Below are 14560 nucleotides of genomic sequence, written 5' to 3'. Positions count from 1 at the left end.
CAATAACAACAGCAGCTACTACGGTAGTAGGAAGAATCAGGCATTTCAGACTGCAAATCAAAGCGTTTGCAGGAGTTGTGGACTCACAGGGCATTTCGGATTGCAAGAAACCAAGGATTATATGCTTTGGTTGTCGCCAGGAGGGGCACATGCTGAAGGACTGCCCCAAGAGAAACACTGGAGGAGGTCAATCTGGAGGAGGAGGAAATCGAGGAAACACCGGAGGGAGCTGGAAGAATAAGAAGCCCTTCGGCAAGCTGAACTGCACTCGGCCTGGAGGAGGTGGTCAACTCGACCGGGCGGTGATAGGTACGCTCCGGATACTCACTCATCCCGGCAAAGTACTTTTTGATACTGGTGCAACTACATCATTCATTTCTCAACAATTCATCATCAAACATGGGATTAGTTGCACTAAGTTAGATACACCCATAACCATACTTTCTGCGGGGGGAACGATAGTAGTAACCCATGACAAACAAAAACAAGTCATTATGATCAATAAGTGCGCGTTTGACGCGGACCTGTTCATTTTACCAATGAAGGACATTGATGTCATTCTTGGTATGAACTGGTTAGAAGCTAATGGAGCATTGATCGACTGTGTGAGCAAGACGGTGTCTTTGAAAAGCCCCGATGGAAGTAGAATGATCTACCAAGGACACAAACATACCCAGATCGAGGTTGAGCTACAGCTGAACAGCATGAAAGAGGTGAAGTTAGAAGATATACCTGTAGTAAATGAATTCCAGGATGTGTTTCCTGCGGAATTACCTGGTATGCCACCAGATAGGGAGATAGAATTCACTATTGACCTAATTCCAAGAACAGCTCCGATTGCCAAAGCACCATATAAGATGGGGCCTAAGGAGTTGAAAGAACTTAAGGAGCAACTGGATGACTTAGAACAAAAGGGATTCATTCAAGAGAGTGTTTCACCATGGGGATCACCTGTGATCTTCGTGGATAAAAGAGATGGAGGAAGAAGGATGTGCGGAGACTACAGGAATCTAAACAACGTCACAATCAAGAACAAGTATCCACTTCCAAGAATACAAGATCTATTTGATCAAGTTAGAGGCGCGGGAGTCTTTTCCAAGATTGATCTAAGATCCGGTTATCACCAGATTAAGATCAAGAAGGAAGACGTTCCGAAAACAGCCTTTGTTTCGAGGTACGGACATCATGAGTATCTTGTAGTGCCATTTGGATTAACCAATGCCCCAGCAATATTCATGAATCTCATGAATAAGATCTTCATGCCATATCTAGACAAGTTTGTCATCGTATTTATCGATGATATTTTGATATATTCCAAGAACAAGGCAGAACATGCCGAACATTTGAGGTTAGTGTTGCAAACACTAAGGGAACATCAACTTTATGCCAAACTTAGTAAGTGTGAATTTTGGCTAGATCAAGTAGAATTTCTTGGTCATGTCATTAGCAAAGATGGAATCGCTGTCAACCCGAGTAAGGTAGCAGCAGTTCTAGAATGGGAAGCACCTAAGACTGTCAAGGAAATCCGAGGATTTCTCGGAATGGCAGGATATTACCGGAGGTTCATTGAAGGATTCTCCAAAATAGCAGGACCAATGACAAAGTTGTTAAGGAAGAATACACCATTCGTGTGGTCAGAGGAGTGTGAGAAGAGTTTTCAAACTCTAAAAGAGAAACTCACCACAACGACCGGTGTTAGCAGCTCCGAAGTTGGCAAGGATTACACCGTGTACTCGTGACGCATCCAAACATGGATTGGGTTGCGTACTCATGCAAGATCGGAAAGTAATATCTTATGGATCGAGGCAACTCGGACCTCATGAAGTGAATTATCCAACACATGACTTGGAATTAGCAGCAGTCGTATTTGCACTCAAAACTTGGAGACATTTTCTCTATGGAGCTAAGTGTGAGCTCTATACAGATCACAAGAGTCTCAAATATTTCTTCACTCAGAAGGAACTCAACATGAGACAGAAAAGATGGCTAGAATTGATCAAGGATTATGATCTGACAATCAATTACACACCAGGGAAGGCTAATGTTGTAGCAGATGCCCTAAGTAGGAAGAGTACCGGAGGAGTGGAACAAGAAATATCACCGGAGTTGAGGAAAGAAATAAGTCAAGCCCAAATACAACTTTGGGAGAAGGAAGCCCATGAAGGATTATCGGCGTTGCAAGTAGCCGATGAGTTGAATGTCAACCTGAAGAATGAGATAATGATGGGTCAAATGGACGATCCATTCATAGTGGAGGAGATGAGAAGAATAGATGAGGGAAGACCATCGAATTTCATCGCGGAGAATCTGGATCATTATGGTTCCAGAAAAGGATTTGCGTTCCGGATATTGCTGAAATTAAGGAAGTAATACTCCGGGAAGCTCATCAAACACCATATTCCATACATCCGGGAAGTACAAAGATGTACATGGACTTAAAAGAACTATTCCGGTGGAATAACATGAAGAGGGAGATAGCACAATATGTGGCAGAATGCCATACCCGCCGTAGAGTGAAGGCTGAACACCGCAGTCCCGAGCAGGGAAGTTACAACCTTTACCTATTCCAGAGTGGAAATGGGAAGAAATAGGAATGGATTTCATCACCGGACTACCCATGACTAATAAAAAGAAGGACATGATATGGGTAATCGTGGACCGGTTGACGAAAAGCGCACACTTTTTAGCGGTAAATCAGCAAGATAAAGGAGAGAAACTTATCGATCTTTACATTAAAGAGATCGTGAGTAAGCATGGTGTGCCTAAGAAGATCGTGTCGGATCGAGGATCCGTGTTCACATCAGCATTCTGGAAGCAACTTCACGAAGCTTTAGGATCCAAGTTAGACTATAGTACCGCTTATCATCCCCAGACAGGTGGACAAACCGAGAGAACCAACCAGATCTTAGAGGATATGCTTAGGGCTTGTGCCCTAGACTTCGGAGGATCATGGGAGGAGCACTTGCCACTAGCAGAGTTTTCATACAATAATAGCTATCAAAGCAGCATCAAGATGGCACCATTTGAAGCTCTGTATGGAAGGAAGTGTAGATCACCGATATGTTGGTATGAAGCCGGAGCAAGCAAGGAGTTCAATCCTGATTATGTCAAGGAAAAACAAAACATCATTGACATTATAAGAGACAGGCTCAAGATAGCCCAAAGTCGGCAAAAGAGTTATGCTGATCAGAAGAGGAGAACATGGGAGCCACGAGTTGGAGACATGGTATATCTTAAGGTAAGCCCGATGAAAGGACTTCAGAGGTTTGGAGTAAAAGGAAAGCTCAGTCCTAGATATATAGGACCTTTCAAGATATTGAGTCAGAACCGAGGTTTAGCCTTTGAATTGGATCTACCGGGAAGGCTAGCACAAGTTCACAATGTATTCCATGTGTCACAACTCCGGAAATGTTTAAAGACCCCAGATGAACCAATTTCACATGATGAGCTGGAGTTACAACCAGACTTGACATACATCGAGAAGCCAGCCAAGATTCTCGAGGAGAGCTGGAAACAACTCAGAAATAAAGCTATCAAGTACTGCAAGATTCAATGGAAGCATCATCCCGAGAGGGAAGCCACCTGGGAAAAGGAAGAAGACCTGAGGAAAACATACCCCGAACTGTTCAGGTATTACAACCACAACTTCGGGACGAAGTTTTATTTAAGGGGGAAAGGCTGTAATGTCCCAGGTTTAGAGACAATCGAGGGGTAGATTTTAGAAAGGGATGTGCATTGCATAATAAATTCTGGGGAAATTTCGCGCTTTTACACAAAAACTGCATCGAAGGGGGACAAGTTTCACTCTCGACACCTTACAGGGTTAGGGTTTCGAGAGTGCGACAAACTTGCTCTTATCTAACTAAACTAGGGTTTTGAGAAGAGAGGAGAGAGTTTGCATCACAACTTAAGTTGCATGATTGAATTCAAACCTAAGTTGAATATGAATTTCAAAATTCAAACATCAAATAAATATCTCATAAAATCAATTGTGAGGAAATTCATTAAGTAAATATTAAATAATAAACACTATGAACAATTAAAGTAAAATAAAGCTCATTAGAGAAAACTTTGAGCTTTATTGATAATCACACATAATACAATGTCAATTACAATATTCATAATGGAAATAAATGAATTTTACAACACATTACAAGAATTGGTGAAATTGTAAAATAAAAGAAAATAAAAAGAAAAGTACAAGTATGAATCTATCCTAAATACTACAATGTGAATATCATCTAATCTTGAGATTGAAGATCATCTTGATCATTTAATCATCATTTTGAACCTGCACATAATCACAACAAATAGAAGTTATGCCAAGTGGCATAACCACTTGGCAGAGTTAGAAATCAAATGAAATAGGAGGGGATATGACCAAAGCTGCCGAGCTGATCCACTCTCAGCCTAGACACAAGCCGGATACCAAGCATGTGCAAACACACACAGCCAGCATCGCTCACCAAGCAAGTGTGCATGCAAGACAACACACACACACAGCTCCGTGTGTCACCAAGAGAGGCCAGTGCCTTGCCGTCGACCAGGAGATCAACACAAGGTTCATATAAAACCTTTTCCACCGCCGTAACCAGCAGCTCATCGACAGACAAAGCAGTCGGGTAAGTTCACAAGAACACAAGAACAAAGTTGAACAGCCACCGCCGTTCAACAAATCTTCACAGACCACGTAACCGAATCCAAGCACCACAAAGCTTGCTAGGAGGAGCAGGGCAAGCATAAGATCATCACAGAAGCAAACCCTCTACACCAACAACATTTCTAGGAGCTGGAGTGAGGTATACACAAAAGAACCTGAGCAAACACATGCTTTGCTCATCAATAAGCATACACATGCATCACGTAATCAAAACAAAAGGGTATGAAACCCCGTTTGTGTCATCATTTGACTACAAAGCCATTTGGTGCAAGCAAATATGGGTAAAGATCACTAGGCAATCATCGGATGGGAACAACAGCTTATGCAAATTAATGCATAACCGAAGAAATCCAACAAAAGATGAAGTCACAGACTAGCCTAGCCCACACACACTTAGCACCTACAGCTGTTTATGCCATCAGATTATAGACAATTTCTTGTCTATATACTTTGTCAACATCAAAAGCCCACTAGAAGGCCAATATTAGATCAAGCCAGTGAGCAGCTATCCCATTCCAGCAAGCAATCATAAACCATAGCATGCCACAGAGAGGGGAGCAACCATGACAAAGATCACAAGTGCCGCTAGTGCCACCTCAACCCCGAGCCAAGACAAGAACCACACATCATTATCCATTTGGGATTCAAGTAGAGGGCTAGGGTACTCAACTAAGTGTTGGCATCCATCTAGCCCTAACACATTTAATAGGATGATCACAACCGCAAAGCAGCTCACATCACTTATCCACTTCGAGAAAATTCAGGCAACACGAGATAAGTGAACAACACAAATAAATCAAAGCACCGGGGCTTTGCCTGATGATCCAATGGATCATTACAAGCAACAACTGCTGTTTAAGTAAGCACCAGCACACACTAGGATCAGCCTGTGTGATACACATACATCATAGATTGAACAGAATTGAAGCACTGAAGAGACACAACAGCTTTTACAAGCAACTGGCATGCTAAGGCATGCTAGGGCATCACTGGCATCAACACATGAATCGTATAAAATAAACAGCCCCAGCTTAAGCAATAATTGAATCACGGATGATCACATAAACCATTTTATGATTGTATCCAGAAGCATATCATCAAGGAATTGATGTATATGGACCACAATTAAACAAGGCTGAGCCTACCAAGAGCCAACAATCTCTAATCACCAACCAAGCAGCACTGGTACTTGCTAAATAGCAAGAATCACTCACAGCAGTGAGCCAGGGAAGCATACATGAAACACATGAGTGACTGGCAAGCATAATAACATGAACAGAAGCACAGAGCAAGAATCTAGCAAGAATGGCAAGCACTGGCATGGCCAGGGCAATAATAGCCTAGGACAGTAGAGGCAGTAGCATGAACAGCATGAGCAGCACATCAGCAACAGCAGCACAGCAGTAGGGCTAGCACAACGGCTAGCGCAGCAACCCAAGCGACGTAGCAGCAACACAGTAGCACGAGCAGAACAGCAGCAGCACCACGGCATGGCCGCACCTCTATGAGGCACGGCAAACTCGTGACCAAGCTAGACGGAGAAGAGGAAGGGAAGGAGTAGAACAGGCAAAGGAGTGAGAGAGCGAGGAGGTGGCGCACATACCCGGGGCAAGCGGACGAGCGGATGCGGCCATGGCGACCACGGCGGCGCGCGCCGAGTGCTCGGTAGCACCTGGCCAGGCCAGGCCATGCGCCGACAAGCGCCGTAGCGCCCCACACCACCGTGGCGAGGCCCACGGCGGCGCCACCGCGCCTGGAGCCCAGTGAGCAGCGGGATCACCAAGATCCCGTAACCCTAGCCGCCGCAAGGGAGGTCGAAGACGAGCTGGAGCAGCACCGCTCTAGATCGACGCGGATGAAGATGACCGCCGTCGTGAGGCGCGTCGATTGCGCATCATGGCGGGGGCCAGTTCCGGCGGAGCTCGCCGGAATCGAGCGGCGACGGCGGTGGCGACGCGAATCGCCAGAGAGGGATTAGGGTTAGGGTTCAGTCGCGCGTGAGAGGGAGAGAGAGGAGTGGAGCTGGTCGAGCCGGACCAGGCCGGTCGGTTCGACCTAACCCACTGGGCCTCACCGACATGTGGGCCCAGGGGCAATTGTGTCATTTCACAATTCTTTAAAATGCGTAAACTTTGAAATTGCACCATAAATGTTTAATAGCTCTAAAAAAATAATTAAAAATATGAAAATAGATCAGCATAAAATTCTCTATCATAATAAAATACAAAAGGGAATTTTTGAAGACAATTAAGAATAGGTCTTCATTCGATGATTAAAATAATCATTTAAATCACCTACTCCCTCCGGTTCATATTAATTGACTCTAATATGGATGTATCTAGACACATTTTAGTTCTAGATACATCCATATTGAAGTCAATTAATATGAATCGGAGGGAGTAGATTATTTTCAATAATGAAAATAAGTCCATAAATTCTTTTTATCTTTAAAAACACCTTGACAACATTTCAAGGTTGTATTTTACTTAAAATCAAGTATTCCCAAATTATTCTTAGTATTAACCTCTTACATAAAATAATCACGACATCGGAAGGGGGGAACAAACCCTAAAACTGGAATCATGCATAATTGCTTCTTTAACCATTGCCCTTATCGGACAATGATGCTATTTTTCAGAGACAGAGGACAAGGGTCAGTCCACACCTTCCAACTGCAAAACTTTGCGGTGTTCGAGCAAGTTCATCACTTGCTCATGTCATTTGAGTATTTCTATCAAATTACTTGCAAAGTATTATGGTTATCACTATTGCATAAAAATCAAAACCACTACTTTCATAACTATGAATATGACTATGTGGTGGGCAATGGAACCATGGATTGTGTTGATATGGTGGAGGTTCCATTGCACGGGTTATATCCATCTAGGATTAAACAACAAATGTCGCCAGTGATTCTTGTGCCGTAATACCCGTGTTAACCATAAGATCCGGAGTGGGACGGAGTAGTCAAAAGTGTTTCCACCTCTCGTTCATCAACGGATGCGCTTTACCGTAGTACACTTGTAATCCAAGGGGGCAAGCCGGTGAGGCCGGGGAGTCCTAAGTCCCCACGACATAGTCCGTAGTACACTTGTCGCCCGAAGGAGCAAGATGGTGAGGCTGGGGAGTCCTAAGTCCCCACGGTATTGCGGTCTAGGATGGGTTGCGGCTACCGGCGTAGGAGTGTATGGTAGAGCCCAGACCGTTGTCGTGGTCGGGGTCCACCTTGAAATCTACAGGAATAATGGGACCGACGTGGACCCGTGGTCGGGGCATGCAACAAAGGGTGGGTGTTCGAGGTAGCGGAGGAACATGATTGGCTAGACCTTATACCGGGCCTCACACCGAAGGAAGTGTGGACGGGAAAGCTGCCCGGTTGGCACCAAGGATAAGATCTCTTATGGGTAAAGCAACACACCTCTCGCGAGTGTAAAGAACCGTGACTCGTCACTCCCTGTTCCGGGATTGAGGAACCGCGAACGCGGCCGGAAAGGAGCTCCATGAAGTTCTAGTAAACCGGTGAAGGCCGACGGACATAGCTCTTTGAAATAAAAGCAATCTCTTGAAGAAATGTTTATCAAAACTTGCATTGATATTAGACTTTCCGGTCTAATATCGTAGCTAGTGCATTAAACACCTCTTATCTATAATGAACTTGTTGAGTACGCTCGTACTCATACCACTCTTAAATCCCATGCTTAGATTGTCCGAATCGTCCGGAGGAGGACTACGACAACAATGAAGGAGCCGAGATCATCGGCTACGAAGAACCGGACCTCTCGGGAGGAGTTGAAGGCGTAGACTACCTCATCGTCTACGGATCCGGAGAGGCTTCCGGAGGAGAACAAGTCTAGGGATATCCGCTAGTAGTAGTAACCGAGCAGCCTCGAACTCTTAGTATTTAGCCGCTCGATGAAATAAATGTTTAGTTTAATGAAACTCTGGTATTGTAAGTTAAGTTGGGTTCACCTCGAACCCAGGAGTATTCCTCTTAGGACCCAAGAGGAGCTCCAAGACGACATGTGTATGATAATTGTAATAATATGTGAATGAGTTATGGACCCTGCTATGTTCTGTTGTACTACTCTGAGGGATGTAATATTTGCGGAATGGTACTTCGTGAATGTTATATCAACGACTGGCATACTACAACATGCAGTGGTATGCAGGGTCACCACACCGCGGCCGTCCGCTTTTGCGGTGCGTCCCCGCGTTGGGCCGGGTTTTTGTCCGGCTGGACCCATCCGAACGCGCGGGCGCGGGATGGGTCGCCCGGTTGGAGATGCCCTGACTAGCACAAGAGCGCCGCTTGTGCTCATTTAATTCTTTAGTTTAAGCAGAGTTCATCTGCCCACTTATATCCATCAAATAAATACTGCAAAGCAATACTAGAGGCACATGTTTGGCCAGCTACATTACACGAACTAGTACACATGAGAGTACACTGTTAAGCATCTGACAGTTCAACGTTTGGGAATGCCACATACACGACAACTACCAGATTCATATGCTAAGCAGTGTCAGCCTGCCTACTTAAACCCACATGAAAGAGCAACAGCTAGTTTCAACACACAAAATACATTCTAGCTTCATCAAGAGTGTTAGCTCCATTGCCTTCTGTTAGTGATAACTAATAACATGCTGCAGCTTGGAAGGTGAGACATGATCAACAGCACAAATTTGGCCACAGGCTGCATGCTTGGAAGGACCAATAAAGTGATAATGGCCTGCCAATTAGCAAGTGCAACAGAGGTAAGCTTCACAATGAATACATTGTAGATGATTTTAAAGCCATGCATGCACACAATATCAGGATGTGAAAGTATACTATTTCCCCTCACCATAAATACTTATATCAACATTTGAAAACACAAATGACCAATATTTCATGTAAAAGCACAAGTAGACAAGAATTCTTGATGTCACAAAAGGGATATGCTAAAGAAGTGGATTTGTGTGAACAACATTACTAAATAAGAGATGCTACTGATTGGCTATTTGCATACAAATGACAACATTTCAGCAAGCTTTGGAGCAGAACATCGTCTTGCATTTCTAAACAAAAGATTTCAGACTTCATTAGCACACCATGACACTAGTTAAAAGGTTTCAGGTATCAGAGTATTAACCATGTTATTCTTCACTCCAGTTCTTCTCACCAGCCTGAGCTTTCAGAAGTGTCATTTCCTGTTTCATGCGCATAGGTAAAAAATTAGAGCACAGCCAAGAATACAATCCACTTATTGATCTATAAAATTGACCATTTTTCTCACTTTAATATGCAAGTGTCTACCGAATTCCTCCTCTACTATGCAAGTATATAACAAGTGCATGGTCAGTACAAGCTGACCATGGTCTTGTCTTATACGTGTACAGACCATCTATCGTTTGCTACTAAATCTTCTTATACTAGTGCAATGTCAAGTAGCCTACTAAATCACAGGCATCACAAAATAATAATTCATTGCTACACTGGCAGGAAATGAACCTTCTCACGTGTGGCAGGTTAAACTAGCTGGAAACATGGAATCTCACCATGTCAAACAAAATTGAAACTACTAGCTATATACAAGAACAATCAATATTCCCATAACCATTTTTCAAAATTGTCAATAGCTCACTCACTTCATCAACGGTAGATGGCATCACATGAGGTGTGCTTGCTTTGGAAGAAGCAGATCCTGCAACAATTACAAGTCAAAATATGGCACGTGATACAAATTTATGAAATAGAGTAGATGCTGGAAAAGGTACTTACCGCTAGGTCTAATCCAATCTCCAAAACACATTAATGCCTCAACTGTTTCAGCTGCTAGGCTACTTATGTGATCTGTAATAACTCTCCGGCACGTGCTAAACGCAGATTCAGAGGCAATAGTTGAAGCTGGAACAGGTAGCACATCACGGGCAATGTTGCCAAGTGTTGGGTACCTTGCAGAGTTCACAGCCCACCATTTTAAGATGTCAAAATCTGGTGTACGAGGATGGAAGTCTTCATCAAGGTACCTTTGCAGCTCATCACGGTTTTTAGCTTTCTTAAGCTTTACATGTTCATCCCAATCGGAAAGGGCACTATCAGCCAAAGCAACTTCCTGGCCCTTTCGTTCTTGTGACAAGATATCGACATTATCTTCAAATTCAGCTGCATATTCAGTAAACAGGGCTTCGATAGCTGTCCTCACTTCTTGGATATGTTTATCCGCATCAACTCCAAAATATTGTTTCAATCGGAACTCAACATGTTGCATTTTAAACCTTGGGTCGAGTATCACCGGTATGCAGTTTGTCAGGTATGACTCCATAAAGTACATATGAAATTTCTTCTTCATTTCATTCACCATGATTCTGATTGTACCATTGTCGCTCTTTGCTTGTTCATCTAGAACAAGTTTGACACTCCAAATCTCGAGGAAATAGAGATTAGAGGTTGGGTAATTTGAGCCTGAAATAACATCGGTGGCATGGCAGAATACCTTTAGAAGCTGACAAATCTCTTCAACCATTTTCCATTCCTCATCTGAAGGACCAAATGTATAATTTGGTTCTTGTTCCTCTAATGTCTCAAAGACTTTTCTGAATGGTAATGTGGACTCGAGCATCTGGAATGTGGAGTTCCATCTTGTAGAAACATCTAGTGAAGGCTGGTGTTTACATTTTATTCCAACTTTTGCAACCATTTTGGCAAATTGTTCTTTTCTAAACTGAGAACTTCTGATGTATTTTACACTCTCTCTGATGTTGTCCACAACAGACTTCATGGTTCTCAATCCATCTTGCACTACTAAATTTAGCACATGAGCCGCACAGCGAATGTGTAACAGTTTCCCTTCATGATGGATAAGGTTTCGATCAACAAGATTTTTTCTGAGATGGCTAACCATTTTGGTGTTAACTTCTGCATTATCTGTTGTGAAGCTAAATAGCTTGTTCTCAATGTTCCAATCACGAAGGCTATTTAGTACCACACCAAACATATTCCATGCATCGTGGGGTGTTTCAACTAGGCAAAACCTTATGATTTTGTGCCTAACTTTCCATTTACTATCAATCCAGTGGCATGTGATACAAAGGTATTCAAGTTTTTGGTTCGAAGTCCACATATCACAACTTAGAGATACTCTATAATTGCAATTCTTGAAGAAACTTTCATAGACATTTTTGTATTGATGGTAAGCGTCCATGCAATCATTTTCGATAGTTACTCTATTGACAGACTTGAACCAGGGATTCAATGATGCACAAAACTTTCTAAAACCATAATACTCGACGAATGAGAAGGGCAGCCCATGCAAGACAATTAACTTAACAAGCTCACTCCTTGCAGCTTCTTGATCAAATTTCCAATCAGGGTCTATTTCATCAGAAGTTTTTATTTGCTGAATCACCCCATCCATTGAATTTTTCACCTCACATACTTTCAAGTGTCTACCAAGTTGACTGGTACCTGAGACCCTAGAGGCTGGAAATACGTTGTTGCAATAATTGCATCGGCCTTGCATCAATACCCCATCAATATATATTGGCTCAGCATCCTTCCAAATGATAGAGGTAAGCTTGCGTTGTTTGCGTTTGGAGCCTACAAGTATGAAAAGTTTCAAATATGGTCATCTTCATAGTATTAGTGCTCGTATTTGAGAACAGTTGATAGAGGTTAAAACTTACCATTTGTAGCAGTGGGTGGTAGATCATGCATAGAAGTTGAAGTACCATTTGTAGGATCAGGTGATAGATCATGCATAGAAGTTGGAGTACAACTTGTAGCAGCGGGTGATAAATCATGCATAGAAGTTGGAGTACCATCTGTAGCATCAGGTGATAGATCATGCATAGAAGTTGGAGTACCATTTGAAGCAGCAGGTGATAATTCACTCCTTACAGCTTCTTGATCAAATTCCCAGTCAGGGACTATTTCAACAGAAGTTTTAATTTGCTTCATCACCCCATCCATTGAATTTTTCACCTCACATACCTTCAAGTGTCTACCAAGTTGACTGGTACCTGTGGCCCTAGATGCTGGAAATACATTGCCGCAATACTTGCATCGACCTTGCATTAAGAACCTACCAACATATATTGGCTCAGCATCCTTCCAAATGGTAGAGGTAAGCCTGCGTGATTTGCGTGTGGAGCCTACAAGTATGGAAGTTTCAAATGGTCATCTTCATAGTATTAGTGCTCGTATTTGAGAACAGTAGATAGAGGTTAAAACTTGCCATTTGTAGCATCAGGAGATAGATCATGCATAGAAGTTGGAGTACCACTTGTAGCAGCGAGTGATAGATCATGCATAGAAGTTGGAGTACCATTTGTGGCATCATGTGATAGATCATGCATAGAAGTTGGAGTACCACTTGTAGCAGCAGCTGATAGATCATGCAAAGAAGGGGTCTTCGAAGTCCCGGCTAAATTTGGAGAACTTGCATGTGAGTGCGCCCTTTTTCTTGCCATCGTCATAGGAGATCTAGAGACGATTGGAGCCAATTTTCTTCCTACGGTTTTAGAACTGTTTTCCAATTGAGTCATGACAACCTGCATTTACGACAAGAAGACTACATTAGCATCACATTGTCAGTACAAGCATAATCAATCTTTCATAAATCAATCACTCATGGTCTTATCTAGTATAAGAAGAACACAAGCTCACCTTGGCATTCATAACTTTGGCAGACTTGCTTGCTCTTAAGCTACCACTAGCCTCTGAAAGTGGTCTTTTGCTCCCTGCAGTTGGAGATATTTTTTCTGATTGTGTGGTTGTAACCTGCAGAAATGGAATTTGAGACAAAGTAAGATCAAATCCACAACAACAACACACCAAAAAGACAATTAAACTTCATATTAGGGATGCGCTACATCTTTGAGGCACACAAAATATTATATCATATACTGAACAGCTATCTTTGTTTCTCTTTGCTGCTTCTAACCAGGGGGGGCATGTTCTGCCAACAATGCACTTAACAAAGGGAAGTTGTATATTTGACATCACCAACCAAAAATGTGGGTTCCGATAATGCAGGGCTGGACAGCACAGAATAAATGGGGGCTCCAATAATACTAACATTCTGTCCTATTATTAAGTTACGACATTGATACCAGTGCAGAATACTTTCAGAGTTTACACACACCCTCTACTGAAAGAACTGGAAGCTCTGAAGACACCCCACATGTGAGAAACATAGCAGAAAAAGAACAAAATGATAACTTAGTTAAATCATTTAGGGGCAGAATATGAAATGGGCTATTGGTGCAGGATCCAAATATCAGCCAAGACATTGTCTGTCAAGGTGAATTAGAGAAAATGAAACAAACTATTCAATCACATTCCTTTGAAAAGTAATCATCAGATTACTTACGTATCAGTAAGTTTTGCATTAGTGTACAAAGGTTTATTTTGAATGTACGTCTGCGTGTACTGCCGGTGTGGTGCGTCAGGTCGCTATAATGTCCTCGGAGATTAAGTTGGCGATGCCAAGAATCAACAAAATTCAGGAGACTAAGACTGGAATGCATCACTAGTTTAAGACTGGAATTTGAGCAGGGCATCGCTGCTGGATGAAAAACTAGATCGATGTACCTTCTTGCGGCTCTTTTTCCGCTGGAGCTCGCTGCCGCCCTGCAACTCCCCATGGACCTGGCCGGACGCATGCGGCTCCCCACCGACCACGCCGGACGCGTGCGGATCCCCAAGGGCCTCGCCGAACGCCGGCTGCTCCCCACAGATCTCGCCGAACCACTCGAGGGGCGGGATGAACGCGGCCGGAGAAGAGGAGCGGAGGGGGGCAGCGGAGGCTGAGTGACGGAGACCAGCGTCAGGGCCACGGAGCCTCGATGCGGAGGGGGCGAGCGGAGGATGCGAATTTCTTCCGGCCATGGCGCCCGTCGCCAACGCCGCAGAGTCTCGAA

The 14560-nt window shown here is 43.3% G+C and overlaps 1 protein-coding gene across 1 annotated transcript; it reads right to left on the bottom strand.

Annotated features, from left to right (window-relative positions):
• Nucleotides 1-9018: 9018 nt before the first annotated feature.
• LOC124706514 (zinc finger BED domain-containing protein RICESLEEPER 2-like) lies at nucleotides 9019-14560 on the bottom strand. Its single transcript, XM_047238181.1, has 8 exons — nucleotides 14232-14560; nucleotides 13305-13418; nucleotides 12874-13189; nucleotides 12323-12790; nucleotides 10419-12236; nucleotides 10286-10341; nucleotides 9790-9847; nucleotides 9019-9387 (listed from the first exon to the last, which is right to left on the bottom strand). The coding sequence occupies exons 1-7, from the start codon at nucleotides 14526-14528 to the stop codon at nucleotides 9794-9796; spliced, it is 3123 nt and encodes a 1040-aa protein (XP_047094137.1). The 5' UTR covers nucleotides 14529-14560; the 3' UTR covers nucleotides 9019-9387; nucleotides 9790-9793.

Source organism: Lolium rigidum, chromosome 4 (genome assembly GCF_022539505.1).
Source record: "Lolium rigidum isolate FL_2022 chromosome 4, APGP_CSIRO_Lrig_0.1, whole genome shotgun sequence".
NCBI lineage: Eukaryota > Viridiplantae > Streptophyta > Magnoliopsida > Poales > Poaceae > Lolium > Lolium rigidum.
Note: the sequence above shows the minus strand (reverse complement) of the source record. Positions and strands in the feature narration are given on the sequence as shown.